Below are 14,686 nucleotides of genomic sequence, written 5' to 3'. Positions count from 1 at the left end.
GACTGAAGGGAAAGCGTTTCCCACCGCTTACCTGCTACATATTTGGGCCTGAATTGCCCGTGGACACAAAACATCCTCTGAAGTCTGTTTAAAATTGCTGCCTCCCAGCAGACATGACAGCCCAAAGGTGAAAGTTTAAATGAAATATATACATTTTTCCTTTGGCTTGTAGTGGTATCCATCTAGACTGTTTTGTGTGAGTGGCTGAGATGTCTATTGTCTTTTTAATATAATGGAACTGGACGGCACTTTGTGCTGCAAAAAAAATACATTTGAATAACTCAGCAGTGACGTCTCTTTCTAGAAGTTATGACACAGGTACTCTGAAACACTCATGGCCAACCAAAAGAAGACACCCAGCAAACTAACGCACCATGGAGGTGGCACTCAGAAGGTCAGTGTGTGGTTCGATCCCCAGCTCCTTCACCCACATTTAAAGGCGAAGAATAAAGAACTGCGTGTGGGAATGATGGTGTTAAAGTGTCAAATCAGTGTGAGTGGTCAGTAAGAGTTGATCAGCACTATGTACCTGTCAGTTTACACTGTTTACATCCTGCTACAATGCCACGAGTCCCTCAGGCTTTCTTCCTCAAAGTGAAATGGTTGGTGTGCAAACGTGGACGCTTTGTGCTTCATTTGGTTGGTAGATGGATTTTGATAGACAAAAAAAGTAGTTCCTACACAAAATTGCTTACAAAACGGTCATGACTTCAGGAAAGATAAATTGCTGCTATTAAATTTATGTATTTATTTAGTTATGTTATTTGAGCACCACAAAACAGACTCACACCAAAACAATGTAGATGGATAAGTAGAGGTAAAATATGGAAATTTGATTTGGGAGTGAAACATCCATAAAGATAATTTTGTTGCTGTTATCTTCTGATTCCAGCCAAAGGTTTTTACAGGCACGAGGGAGGTATGGAGAGCCTCATCTACATTTTAACCGGAAAGCATGTAGGTGTTTTCCAAATGTCGAACTATTTGTATCGGTGGAAACTGATTGGTGATGAAAACAGTGCAATTACTTGTGAAAATAACACCTGTACAAAAATGTCGAGTAAGGAGAAACATTGTCCACAAAGAAAGAAAATTACACCCACTCTCCACTTCTGAACAGAGCTGCTAAATAAACAATCGTTACAGCCAACAAAGTGCTGATCTAAGCTGCTCTTTATGCTTTTTTGTGAGGGACTTTGTTTGCTTGGGAGAGACCGGTTTCTATATCAAATGTTTTACGTGTGTGTGTGTGTGTGTGTGTGTGTGTGTGTGTGTGTGTGTGTGTGTGTGTGTGTGTGTGTGTGTGTGTGTGTGTGAGACCACAAATCAGGCACAGCTGATTCCCTCATATTTTAGGCCATAAAAGCTGCATTAGGCTCTGGTTTTATGGCAGAGAAAGTCTCTGATGGGTAAATCGTGAGATGTAATGAGCTGAAAGGCAGGACAGAAAATTTCCTGCAGCAGCAGCGAATAAACACAAGTAGTGAGCAGCGGATTACTTGTACTGAATACACAGCCTCATCAGTTCTTTATAACTTAATTAATGTGCAGTCAGGCACACAGGCGACCATAAATGAAATGCATTTGCATTTGCTGTGGGGAAGAGTTGAGAGTTTAAAAAAGGAATCAAAAACATACAAACGTCAGGGTTAACGTGTACCATAAAAGTGCTTTTTTAAATTATTATTAACAAATGCAACAGCACAAAAGTCCTGCAAGTCAAATGAACGAACATTATATAATTTTTTTTTTTACATTATTTTGTAACCATAAGTGTTAAACATTAATTAGTAGATAAAGTATTTACAGTACTGGACAGATGCATCATTTTCCAATCATCCAAACTGTCTCGTGCAGCTTTTGTGAGTCAAAGCTGGAACTGTTGTGGATTTTTTTTTTTTTCAGCCTAAAAAGAATTACTGTGTTGTGTTAATAGCTACTATGTTGTGTTAAAGTCTTCTGGTTTTTGTGTTGAGTGTGCCCTTGTTTTTACAGCAGGAGCCTCCAGAACAAGGCTTTCCGGTCTCATAGGGAGCCTCTCCCACCCAGTTTCTTCAGCAATAAAGACATAGTTATGAGTGTAATGGTTCAATATATGCTGAAGTATATATTATTAAAGTTAAGCAATTTAGGTACCTTCATAGGTAAGGCTGGATAACTTTTTGTGTTAAATAGCTGCACCTGAGACGCCTGTAACTCCACTGGGCTCCGTTTGCAGGGTTTAGAAAATCCTGCCTGTGGATCAGATCAGGTGAGTATATGACATTAAAGGAAAGCAAGTCAGTAATGAGAAGAACCTGTGATGGCATAATTATGAATTAAGGGTATTTTCACCTGTGAGATCAGGGTTTGAATCCCATGTGGAGCCAAAAGTCAGTATAGATTTCTTTTCTGTATATTGAGTAATGGGAGGAAAGTGGAAAATGCCAACAACCTCAAATTTAACAAATTCAGTTTTGTTTTGTTTTTGTTCCGTTGCCTATTTTGTGTTTTTGTTAATTTCATATTATATAAATTTTTGTATATTTTCCTCAACTAAGTAAAGCTCGCTTTTTGTTCCTGAAACCTGCCTCCTCTGTCCTGTTCGATTCCTGTTTGAACTTAAAACATAAACCTCATATTACAGTACTACAGGATCATACATATACTGTAGTACTTACCCATACTGTAGTATACTACTACAGTATGGCTGAGACAGAACAGGGAACATAAAGCTGACTGGCTCCATGTCTGAAATAATATTGAATAAAACAGATCATTGAGATTAAAATCATTTTCAAGCTGTTGTTTTGTTGTTTGTATTTCTTGGATGAGTGCTCTGGAACACAATTTCATTGTATGTCTTCACGTATAATGACAATAAATTCTTCTAAATAAATAAGTAATAGTCGACTAAATCTGAAACTAGAAGTCAGTTGATGGTGAGTAACGTATCAGCGGGTTTCCACAGAGGATGCCTGTTTTCCACTTTAACAGTCACAGTTTTGAGCTGCAACTTCTAACTTTTGGTGAGAAAGTGAACAAGCATGTTTCCCAAACTTTACTTTAAAGAAGTAGTTGCAGACCAGCAGCGTCGCTTCCCTCCAGGTGCTCCCGAACACGTCCATGCTCGAGCGCTTCCTCACAGCACATCCCACCCTGTTGGTGCTCGCCCAGACCATCTGACAGAAACCACAAATACATTTATGTTCATAAAACATTTACAGAGGTTAAGCTGATTCGAAAATTTATCTGTTGTCATACTGCATCCTATCCCTTTGTAATATTTGCAATATAAATATTTTCTTTAGTGTCTTCAATTGATCATGAAAACTGCAGCAGGTTTAGTCCATGTGGCAATTACAAGAACGGAGGGGATTAAAGGCACTTTTTTCTTTTGGAAAACTCATACACTGATGGTCTTTTATGGTATTAAATGTGTTTCCATGTGCACTGTTTACTGTGCAAGAGCTGCAGATACATTATTACATATAATATTATGCAACACAATGGATGCAGATTCATTCTGTGTAAAAAATAACAACAAGAAAATAAAACTTTTTTGTTTTCTTGTTGTTTATGTGCACTCAGTTTTTATTTGTAGCATAGCTTTAATTCTATCACACATGCACTTGTAATATTTTATGTATTCTAGACTGACTGATAAATCAATCGGCTGATACTGTAAGCCAATATTGGCCTACCGCGATTTTGTTGGATTCAGCTTTCATGGATGGATTTAGAAATTGTGTCAGTTCATAGTTTGTCCAGTAGAGGTCTCTGACTCTCTGTTTTCAATACTTTCAGCACATCCTGCAGCACATGTGGCAGAGCAGCTGCTCCACAGACAGTGGTTTGGAGTCAGCCGGGGTTTCACTATAAGTTACTAAGTTTGTGAAATGAACTGCAAAACAAATAAAAAATAAAAGAATCCCAAATGTGGGAAAACCTGGTGGGAAAACCTGGTATGATACACCACCAAATGTGTCACCAAGTACTTCATATTAGCAGCAGGAAGAAAGACCTGAGAGCGGACTCAGTTGTGATAATCCAGCAGGGCGTTTATCTCTCTGGGTGAAATGGCTAGTTTACAGTACTAGTGAGCATCGTGAAGCCAGACTGTCTCCCAGCTGCAGCTCTGGCTGTGTTGAGCAGCTCTGCAGAGCTTGACAGCACAGCAGCAGCAGCAGCTCCCACATGAGACATCATCCACAGGGTGGCAGCCAGCAGGAGCTGAAAACCAGCAGTCATCTGAGGCCTGTGGTGGAGGAGGAGGCAGACGCAGCACTTCTGAGGAGGAGAGCAGTTCACACCACATTCAGGCTAACAAGGAAAAAAGGGTCAAATCTCAAGTTGATTGTAATTTATTTCAAAGGTTTGGGGGTCACGGGTGCCTGCTGGGCTCTCTGGGTTGAGCAGCCAACACTATGCCACAAGGCCAAATTGCCTGTGTTCAAATCTGACCTGAAGCCCTTTGCTGCATGTCTTCCCCACTCTCTCCCTGCCTTTCTGTCTAATATGCACTGTGTGCTCTCTAATAAAGGTTAAATAAAAAATTGGGGTGCACTTTGTATTGTGTTTGGTTTTGTAACATTTAATGAAAAATATGTCCTTTTTTAACCCCAGGAAACACAACATATATAATTTGAGTAATATTATAAATCATATGAATTTCATGATAAGTTAATTGACACAAGTCCACATCAGTTAGCAATAAGATGAACAACGTTAACGGCTACTTAAAGGAAAACTAAAGTGTAAAGGAAATGTTATGGGGTAAGATGGATGGATGGATGGTTAAATAACAAGAATGGAATGAATGCATCAGTATCCCTAAATGTACTACACACATTTTCCTAATTAAAAATCATGCAACACATAGTCATAGTCTACTAAAAAATACTATATTAATTTTAATGCTTTATTATCATGTGTTAACTGTTTCTGCAGTGCATGGGAAAATCAGAGCTTCATACCTTTATCTTTGGATCCTTTCGCTGAGTCAGATGAGCAGCAGAGATCCTCGCTTCAGAGTGAGCCTTTGCAAACGAGCCCGTTTGTCATGTGTGGCAGGGAGATTTAACTGACACACAAACCCTCCTGTGCTGCTGCTGCTGCTGCTTCCTTCCTGAAAACTGTCTGTCTCTTTCTCTTCCCTTCACAAACACAGGAAATTGCAGTTGAGAACACAAATCTCAATCATAAAATATTCTACAGACAACCGTCATTTTTAACGGCCTCAGCGTCACATCTGATTTGATTTACGAGAGGACTCACACTTCACTTCAACCCCTGCATTTATCAGCAGCAGCAGCAAGTAAACATTTTCATATTGAATCATTTATTTTACATGCTTTAACTGTATATTATGTATATACTATGTTACTATAGCTTGGTTATATTGTCTCTCTATTGTCATACATTATCAGACTTTACAGCAATTTCTAAGTCTGGATCTTTCACAGTGGGAGTTAAGGTTGTTGTGCTTCAAAAGAACAAAAAATAAACGCTGTAAAATAATTGTTACTGCAACCAATAAAAAATAACTTTATTTAAAAGCCCCAGATTCCCCTGCATCTGTAATAGACTGTTACAGGAGACTTAGAAGGTGAGCTGCATCACCTGGCTCTGCAGGTACTGAGGTTAGAGAGATCAGTGAGACCAGGACTCAGACACAGGGGAAAGTCTGAGGAACAAAGTGATGAAAGCCTAACCTGATGTAAATGTTGCCGGTCCGTCCAGACTGTATGTATTTTCACTGATATTTTTAAATCTCTCAGTGGAAGCCTCCTCATGTCCCCTTGTATTTATACCTCTGCACTGCATACTGGATTTGCTCCAGTGTGTCAAAACAGTGCTCTTTCTATTTTGAGGATGAAGTTGCAAGGATGCAAATGTAGCGAGCAAGGCAGTGGAATCTGTTGGTTTTCAATGCGCTGTGCCAGCACATGATGACCACACTTCAGATGATTTCTGCTGAAAGCTCTGCTCTGCTGTGGTGACAGTCACATCCTGGGACATCGATCCATGTTCCAAATTTATTCTTTATCTGGAAATAAAATGATTATTATAGCAGTTAGCTTATTAAATATTTGCTCTCATCTTGACGTTTCATCGGGTCTCCAAGGTCAACATCATTTAACATTATTATTGTCTAAGGCATCCATCCCTGCATTTCCTACTGGTTGGTCAGGTAAGCCCTCTGAAGTGGAGCCTTCAAAGGCTTCCACGCTGGCTCAGTAGAGCCGCCAAACTTTGTGGCTTTGTGTGTGAAATGCACAGAGAGGAAAAGACGACCTTTAACACAAAAAAATGTCAGTGTTGCATCTTGTTGTTGATTCTTTAAGCTCAAGCACTTCTTAAATAAAATATATCTTTGGTCATATGTCTGTACTTTATCGTGTTATTACTGTCCTTAACTTTTAACACCTTCAGCATTTTATTTAGGTCAAATCTCTTCAGCATTACATCAGTGGAGCTGATTGAACAGATGAGCTTGATCTTACCATACTGATAGCAAAAGGTTTTTATTTGCAAAACCCAGCATTTAGATTCAGTATCATCCACATGCATGTCAGCTCTGTCATATAGTTGATATATAAATCATCACACATCAAAGAAGGGAGACCATAGCTGTCAAAATATTTTTTTAAAAAAAGGAAAGGAAAGGAAAGGAAAAGGTCAGGCAGTGCAGCCTCAAAGTATATTTATTCAGTGATCTGGGTGCTTTGTACCGACAGAGAAGAAAGGTGAAGGAGTGGATATACCGCACAGTATTTACCAGCTCCAAAGGAAAGAAAGGTGCTAAAATCTTTAAAGCTAAGCTACTGTCCACTGACAATGTGAGAGCCGTCACATGCAGGCTGCAGTATACATCAGGTATATGTAAAATTATTACTCTATTATTACTTATTATAGGCAGAGGTAATTTGAAATTAAAGTTACAGTATTAACTAATGATGTATTAATGATGTGGTTATTTAATTTTGACACTTAGCCCTCCACACTTTTCTGTCACATATTTATTTTTATGGGTATTTTTGTTTGTTATTTAATAATGAATTCATAAAATCATAAAAAATCATTATCATTGCTGAGATATGTTCAGTCTTTTTTGCTAATGCATGTTGGGAACTGCTGCAGTCATTTTAAGCACAAAGCAGTTTCAGACTGCTCTAGACTCTAGACCAGTTTTTTTGGGTTACTCCCTGTAGTGTGACATCATCTTTCTCAATGCACTGCAGGACACTGGCATCAACGGTTTCCTGTGACAGTGCTGAGTCTGAAAGGAGATGAGAAGAACTCAGTGACCTCCCATATTTACCTGAGAGCCACAGGTTTCCTGGTGTTTTACCTTCTTCTGGTTACCTGCACAGCAGCTGGCTGCACCAAGAAAGTAGCTTCCTGTGTCAGAGCCCACAACAAAGTACAAATGCTGGTAAAACTAAATTCTCAAATAAAGATGCAGGTACGTTAATCGTATTTTAATATGGATATTAAGAGTGACAAAAGATTAAATAGCTTATTAAAAGGACGTGCTAAAAAAGAGACTCTGCAGAGCTTTTCAGCATCTTTCAGCTTGTTATTTCAAAGTGATCCTGATGTGCTCATTTCCAGCTGTATATTTTTATCCTTGTACTCTTCTAGATTAGCTTTGTATGAGTCACAGTTCAAAATAATCCTTATTTATGTCACACTAAGACTTGGAGCAGCGCCTCCGTTTGAACTCCTCTCCCATCATCTTTTGATTGGCTGCCCGTTGTAAACAGAGGGTTCAAACAACAGGTAGGTGGGGCTTCAGTGTGCACAGCCAGAGCTGTGTGACTGATATAAGTACATCTGCTCTTTACAGAGCCAAGAGCAAACAAAGCTGAGTGTGGTCCACAAACAGCAGGATCAATGTGTGCCATACCATAATGAAAATAAAAAATATCTTTAAAATAATAAAATAAGGATCTTTCACCGCCTCCAGTAGTAAATGTTTCAATTTAACACTAACACAGTTCTTTTCATACAACATGTTTACTTAATTCTTCTGTAATTATTTTATTGGAGAGATAAATATGGACTTTCTTGAGTAAGTCAAGAATCCCCCAAACATAAACCTTTCCAGTGAAGAGTTCTGCAGGAGGGTTTTATATATATATATATATATATATATATATATATATATATATATATATATATATATATATATATATATATATATAAATATATATAATCTCCTTCTTTAAATTTTGCTTGAGTTTCTAATCACTTCAGTAAGATCCCCTGATTTTTAGTTTAATCAAATGTTTTGCCTGATAAAAAAAAAGGCCCATTTTTAAATCTAACTACAGAAATCTGAGGTGTGATTGTATCGGGTCTTGAGTTGTCTGAATTGTAATCTGAAACAGTTTAATATGGATGCTTTTTGCCTCCTGACAGAGTTCCTATTCTGGCAGCAATCCTTGAAGAACAATCAGCCAAACAGCAGGCATGCCTGAGAAATTACTTTTCTTAGAGAGGCTTGTTTGCCAAGTCATAGTGCACTGAGGACGCAGTTTGTCCTACAAAGGGAGACTTATTTTAGTCCGGTACAAACACAATGACTCTGCAAGAGTGGGACTCAGTTTTACCGACATCAGCACCAGCTCTCATCACCACTGACATTAATTACCTTGAATTTTATGCATGGCCAGTGAAAATGTATGGATCTCATTTGTATTTGCATTCAGTCAATTATTATTAAGGTCTTTGTTTCAAGACTGATCAGTGCAAAAGATAAATATATTGTGTGTAATAAGACAGAAATTATACAAATTCAGCATATGCAACTCAGTCAAAGTGAAAGGGATCTGTTTAGTTCTCACTTTGAACTATTGCCTAATGTTATATTGAATGTACAAACATAACATTATGACCACTGACAGGTGACATGACTGACACTGATTATCTCTTCATCACGGCACCTGTTATTGGGTGGGATATATCAGGGAGCAAGTGAACATTTTATCCTCAAAGTTGATGTGTTAGAAGCAGGAAAAATGGGCAAGCGTATGGATTTCAGTGAGTTTTACAGCTAGACATCTGGGAAAAGTTGCTAGTTCTGATTGAAAGGTGTCAGAATACACAGTGCATCACAGTTTGTTGTGTATATGCCTCCATAGCCACAGACCAGTCAGGGTGCCCATGCTAACCCCTGTCCACCACTGAAAGCATCAACAATGAGCACCAGAACTGGTCCGCGGGATTCCCTGATGACTGTGGCCTCTGTCAGCAGGATAATGCGCCCTGGCACAAAGCAAAAATACATCAGGAATAATTGAGGAGCACAACAAAGTTTGAGATGTTGACTTGGCCTCCAAATTCCCCAGATCTCAATCCAATCAAGCATCTGTGGGATGTGCTGGACATGAGGCCCAAACTCACAGCTTACAGGACTTAAAGGATCTGTTGCTAACATTTTGGTGCCCGATACCACAGCGCACCTTCAGGGGTCTAGTGGAGTCCATGCCTTGACAGGTCAGGGCTATTTTGGCAGCAAAAGGGGAATCAACACAATATTAATCAGGTGGTAATAATGTTATACTTGATTGGTGTATTTAAATGTGATCAGGAAGCAGAAATAGTTTAGCAGCTTTTTCCAGTAGATAAATAATGTAGAATTTGCCCAAATGCAGTCAGAGGTTTTAAGGTTGAGGGAGACCATATATACTCATTCAGTATGCTGCACTACTCTAACAGACTGATTGTACTCTGGTCTTCAAATGACCATAAGAGAAAAAATCTGCCATCAAATTATTACACAGCGTTGTGAAAGTGCAGTCAGATTTCTGAGCACAGCACTTCTCTGTTCCTATAATTCTCCTTCATATCTTTCAATTGGCCTCATGACATTTTCCACTGAATTCAAAGGAAAGTGATCTGGAAAATAAGGAAGGAGGCTTTTTTTTTTTGGTCTATTCTTCCCTCCCTTCATTAGGTTCACCTGTGTTTGATTGTTTCTGCCTGGGTCTCCTTCTTACCTGTCTCACCATTAATCATTCTTTGTTTTTGTCTTCTTTAATTTATGTTAATTTAATAAATTATAGTCAAAAAGGATGATAATGCAGGTAACGCTTAAAGGTGGGCCTACCTTATGATCAAGAAGTCTCTCGCGGTCTCCCTTAGTTTCTCAGTCAGATCTCCCTTTGCCGATCGGAGCCATTATAATAAAGACGTGGCACACTATGACATAAAAACAACACTGGCCAATTTATTAGGTACAGCTGGTCATTTAGTCGTGTAGACATGGTAAAAATGACCTGCTGCAGGTCAGGCTGAGCATCAGAATGGAGAGGGAAAGTTGATTTAAGTGACTTTGAATGTGGTTTCAGATGAGCTTCTCTGATACTGCTGATCTACTGGGATTTTCCCACATCTCTAGGGTTTATAGAGAATGGTCTGAAAAGGAGAAAATATCCAGTGAGAAGTATTTCTCTGAGAGAAAATGCCTTGTTGACAACAGAGGTCAGAGCTGGTTTAAAAATCTTAATTTCGTGAAAATTTAGCAAACTTTTGTTTTTGTTTTTTAATCTGATTTCCCTGATGATTATGTACCTTTTTATTTTTTTATTAAATTAAATTTAATTAGGTACTGCTTCAAAATAACCGTTCAAAGAAGTTAACAAAGTTTTTTTGTGGCGGCTGGCTGGCCTTGCTTCTAAGACTGTAGTTTTATTGCTTCATTCATTTTGGATCTTTTAGGTTGAGTTAAGATCTACGAATCAATCAGTCAAAAGAGACTGTTCAGGGTGATCGATACAAAATAGTACATCTTCCTGTACAGTCGGGGGCGATATCCATTTGAACTCACGTTTGGATGCTGTTAAAAACAGACAGAAGAACAAAAAACGTCTAAGAATCCCATTGGCTGACTTGCAATGACGTCTGCGTAACCTCCCGCTAGCTCCTCCCCTCCGCTGGTCAATTGCGTCAACATGGCGACGTTAGAAGTCATTGTGGATAATTTGGTGGTACTGTGGAGGATACCGGCCGTCCGACATAACTTCCCCTGGATGTTTTTGCTCCTCTCGGTCGTTGGGTCCGTCCTGAAAGAGCTGGAGCTCGTTCCGCAGACGTATTTCAGCAGCAGCACAAACGCCCTGAACGTGTAAGTAGGACGGAGTCGTTAGCTATGATTAGTCAACACAACTGATTCATTCCCGCTTGCGGGCGCACCTGTAGCTCACTTTAAGGTGACCTGAAAGTACACTTTAGAAAATGTTTCAAAAAAATTTTTGAGAGATTTAGGTCAAGGGTGAACCGTGTGATTGGCGGGCTTAATGAAGTCCGATGTGTTGAAAACAGCTCAAAACAAATCCTTAAATGTGTTGGAAAAAAAGTCAGCAAAACCGGCCATTTATGAAACTTATAAAACACAAGACCAGTGTTAGGTTAGCTTTCATTTTGTGCTTTATACACTGGGGAATTTTTCAACCCGTCACAAAAGAAAATAAAAAGTTGATTAAATTGTACATTGAGGATGTTGGCTGAGCTTACCTGGGTTTTGCAGGAGAAGAGACCGGTGATGATTGTTGTTATTTTAAAAAAGAAAACTGCAGGTATGTGCTGGTGTTCTCCACGGTTAGAACAGAGGTGAAATCCAGGGTGTGCTCCATTAACAGCCTGTGTTACTTTGTCCTGAAACTTGAACTATAATCCTGGGTACATGTGAGATTAACATTCATTTGTCTTTAAGTGGTAAATAATGGGACCTTTAATGTGACTACTCTGTTTGTCTTCCAGATATTTTGTTAAAGTGTCCTGGGGCTGGACGGTGCTGCTGTTAACACCCTTCCTCCTCCTGTCCAACTCCTCCTTCAGCAGGAGTGTCTCCTTCCTCGGCCGGCGGCTGCTGTCTCTGGTGGTGGCAACAGTGGTCTGGTACGTCTGCACAGAGACCTTCTTCTACATCGAGGATGTGACTGGTTCTTGTTACGAAAGCAGCGCCTTGAAAGTCATCAACAAGGAGTTCACGTTGAAAGCCACCTGCAGGCGTGCTGGCTTCCACTGGGACGGCTATGACATCTCGGGACACTCCTTCATCTTGGCCTACTCTGCCCTCTTCATCATGGAGGAAACTGCCCCAATGGCCTCCCTGAATACCACCAGCCTTTCTGGACTTCCCAGAATGGTCTTGAACCTGCTGTATATGGCCTTGAATCTTATTATGATTATTTGGGTGTGGATGTTCACCTGCACCTCTGTTTATTTCCATGACCCATCTCACAAGTTGCTCGGGACCATAATTGCTCTACTGGGGTGGTATTTGACATATCGGGTTTGGTATCTAAAGCCGATGTCACCAGGTCTCCCCCCTCAGCGCCACCCAAAAGAACAGAAACAGCATGCCTAAGCTGAACACACAAGTAAATCCATCCTCAGAACAGCACACTACATTTGACGTTATCTGCTTTCAGGTCCAAACCAGCCAACTCTACTTGAAGCTATTTTAAGTAATTCCCCTCTTCAGACTGGTCACCTTGTACGAGATGACTTGGAGTCCTCGGTTTGGCAGCTGCTGATCCCAAAATGACTCGTGGTAATCTGAGATAAAAGCATGGAGCCGCTGCGCTGCCTCGCTTCATCCTCTCACCTTCAGCCTCATGGTTCACGGTTCTGTTGTTTGCCTTATAGTGCTTTATTCCTGACTGAGTATTTGCAGTTTTTAGATATGAATGGGAACACTTGAGAATGTTTACAGCTCCAGTTGTATAGCACTGATGATGTTTTTCACAGACCAATGTACAGTAAATGTTCATTGTTATTTATTTAGGAAGCTACCTTTAGAACAAAGCGCTGAAGCTGCGTTTCATTATTTTAAATCAGCTGTTTCTCTTGATCATGCATGATTTGAGGTCAGAGCAACTGTGTGTCAACATTACATGTAAAGTTTGTTCAGGGTATGTAGAACATGGTTAAGAACAGAAAATATAGAGACTTTTAATGTATTTACTCTCATTTTAGGCAAGCAGTAAGGTTGGAAATATTCAGTATTTTCTTTTGAGCTTCACCTAACACTTATTTTCATCATTAATATACAAATTATTTTTTTCTGTTAACTGTTCTCTGAAAAATACCAAAACCGTTTAACAAAAATGCAAGGAAATATAAAATATTTAGTCCCTACAATATAAAGTTTAAAACATGGATGAAATCAACAGATTACCACATTTAGAAGAGCTGAAAGCAGCTTCTGTACTTTGTGGCATTTTTGTTCATTATTTGATTGTTTAGGTTTAAATTTTTATTTTAGCTGGTCACAAAAATACAAATTCCTCTGTGCCAAAATTTTCTGTTTCTGCCCAAAAGCTATTAAAACTATAAATAGTGAACAGTGTAGTTTATCGACGTGCCCTCTACTTTTTAAAATTAGGCTTCAGATTCTCCTTTCTGATAAGTTTGTAGTTAGTGCTGGATCAGGATCCCAGAATCATGCCTTTAGTTATGCTGCTGGGGGACTTCCCATGATGCACTGAGTACTCTACTCATGCGTTTATACGTCAAAACTACATGTCGGCGGGCGCCTGGGTGGCTTAGTGGGGAAGCTGGCGCCCACATACATATGCTGCGGTGCGGGCGGTGTAGATTCGAGTCCCAGCCTGTTGCCAATTTGCCCGCGTGTCTTCCCCCATTTCCTGTCTCCCTCCACTGCCGATAAAAGCCGCTGTGGCCAAAAATGCAAAAAAAAAAAAAACTACATGTCAACTTCTGTAGTTTGTTTGGTCCTGCTTGCTGTTTGTGGTCTCGCTATACTCTCCTTTGCTTTCTCTTCTTTTCCCTCAACCATGGTCTGAGCAGATGGCCGACCCTCCCTGAACCTGTTCCTTCCTGTGTAACCCTAGAACACAATTTTGTAATACAATCACTAACATCAGCTATATTTTACCCAATATACCCGATAAAGCATACTTCCCATTAAAAGATATTAAACTATAAAAAATATTATGCAAATGGAAGTACTCTTATTTTCCCCCCATACAGCATCTCATAACAAAAAAGGTATATAAAAAAAAAAAAAGGCTCTAAAATTAGTGCAAAATTAGGGAAAAAATTCCTGAAACAAATGATGGAACTGGGAGCTTGTTCGTCTGTCCACTGATTCCTGGGATATGTGAGCCTTCTCCAGTGAAGGCACAGCCTCGCTGCATCACTAACAGCTATGCTACAGATAAACAAAAAAAAGGCATTTTTTTGAGAAGGGAAAAATGACGAGCTGACTATAAAAAGTCAAACTTTTTATAGTCAGCTCGTCATTTTTTTTTATGCATGATTTCTGCATGCAGCTCAGCAGCATAATGAAAATCACCTGGCTACAATCCTGTGGATGAAAATCACCCAACGTTAGTGTTCTAGGGTTAAAAGGGAGTTCTTCCTCCCCGCTGTCACTAGGTGTTCACAGGGGATCGTCTAATGATCTTTACCTCACACTAAAGCACCTTGAACTGTGTGAATTGGCCTTATATGAATAAATCTGAATTGAATTTCCACTTACACAGTCTTGCTGTCTTTACATCTCTGGTAAAAAACCACGGGGCAATTTCCCCTTTAAAAGCTGCACTTTTATATTTGTGATTTACATATTCAGCAGGAACCAGCAGCCACTAAGAGTAGTGTTGAAAGATGGGCTTTTTTCAGAGTATAAGAAAAATATAGAACAACACTTTTGTTAAACTTAGAAATG

General features: G+C 39.4%; 2 protein-coding genes across 2 annotated transcripts; one reads left to right on the top strand and one right to left on the bottom strand.

The window, feature by feature from the left end:
• Nucleotides 1-1,949: 1,949 nt before the first annotated feature.
• r3hdml (R3H domain containing-like) lies at nucleotides 1,950-10,942 on the bottom strand. Its single transcript, XM_030734059.1, is given in 8 exon segments — nucleotides 1,950-2,052; nucleotides 3,040-3,161; nucleotides 3,971-4,075; nucleotides 4,156-4,269; nucleotides 4,956-5,037; nucleotides 9,159-9,252; nucleotides 9,398-9,490; nucleotides 10,879-10,942. Coding segments are annotated over 8 exon segments (777 nt in total).
• On the top strand, nucleotides 10,921-14,492 carry fitm2 (fat storage inducing transmembrane protein 2). The gene is made up of 2 exons (XM_030732721.1): nucleotides 10,921-11,113; nucleotides 11,749-14,492. The coding sequence occupies exons 1-2, from the start codon at nucleotides 10,941-10,943 to the stop codon at nucleotides 12,356-12,358; spliced, it is 783 nt and encodes a 260-aa protein (XP_030588581.1). The 5' UTR covers nucleotides 10,921-10,940; the 3' UTR covers nucleotides 12,359-14,492.
• The last annotated feature ends 194 nt before the right edge of the window (nucleotides 14,493-14,686 follow it).

The sequence above is a fragment of the Archocentrus centrarchus genome, chromosome 7 (assembly GCF_007364275.1).
Source record: "Archocentrus centrarchus isolate MPI-CPG fArcCen1 chromosome 7, fArcCen1, whole genome shotgun sequence".
In the NCBI taxonomy this organism is placed as follows: domain Eukaryota; kingdom Metazoa; phylum Chordata; class Actinopteri; order Cichliformes; family Cichlidae; genus Archocentrus; species Archocentrus centrarchus.
This window is presented reverse-complemented; position numbering and strand designations above follow the sequence as displayed.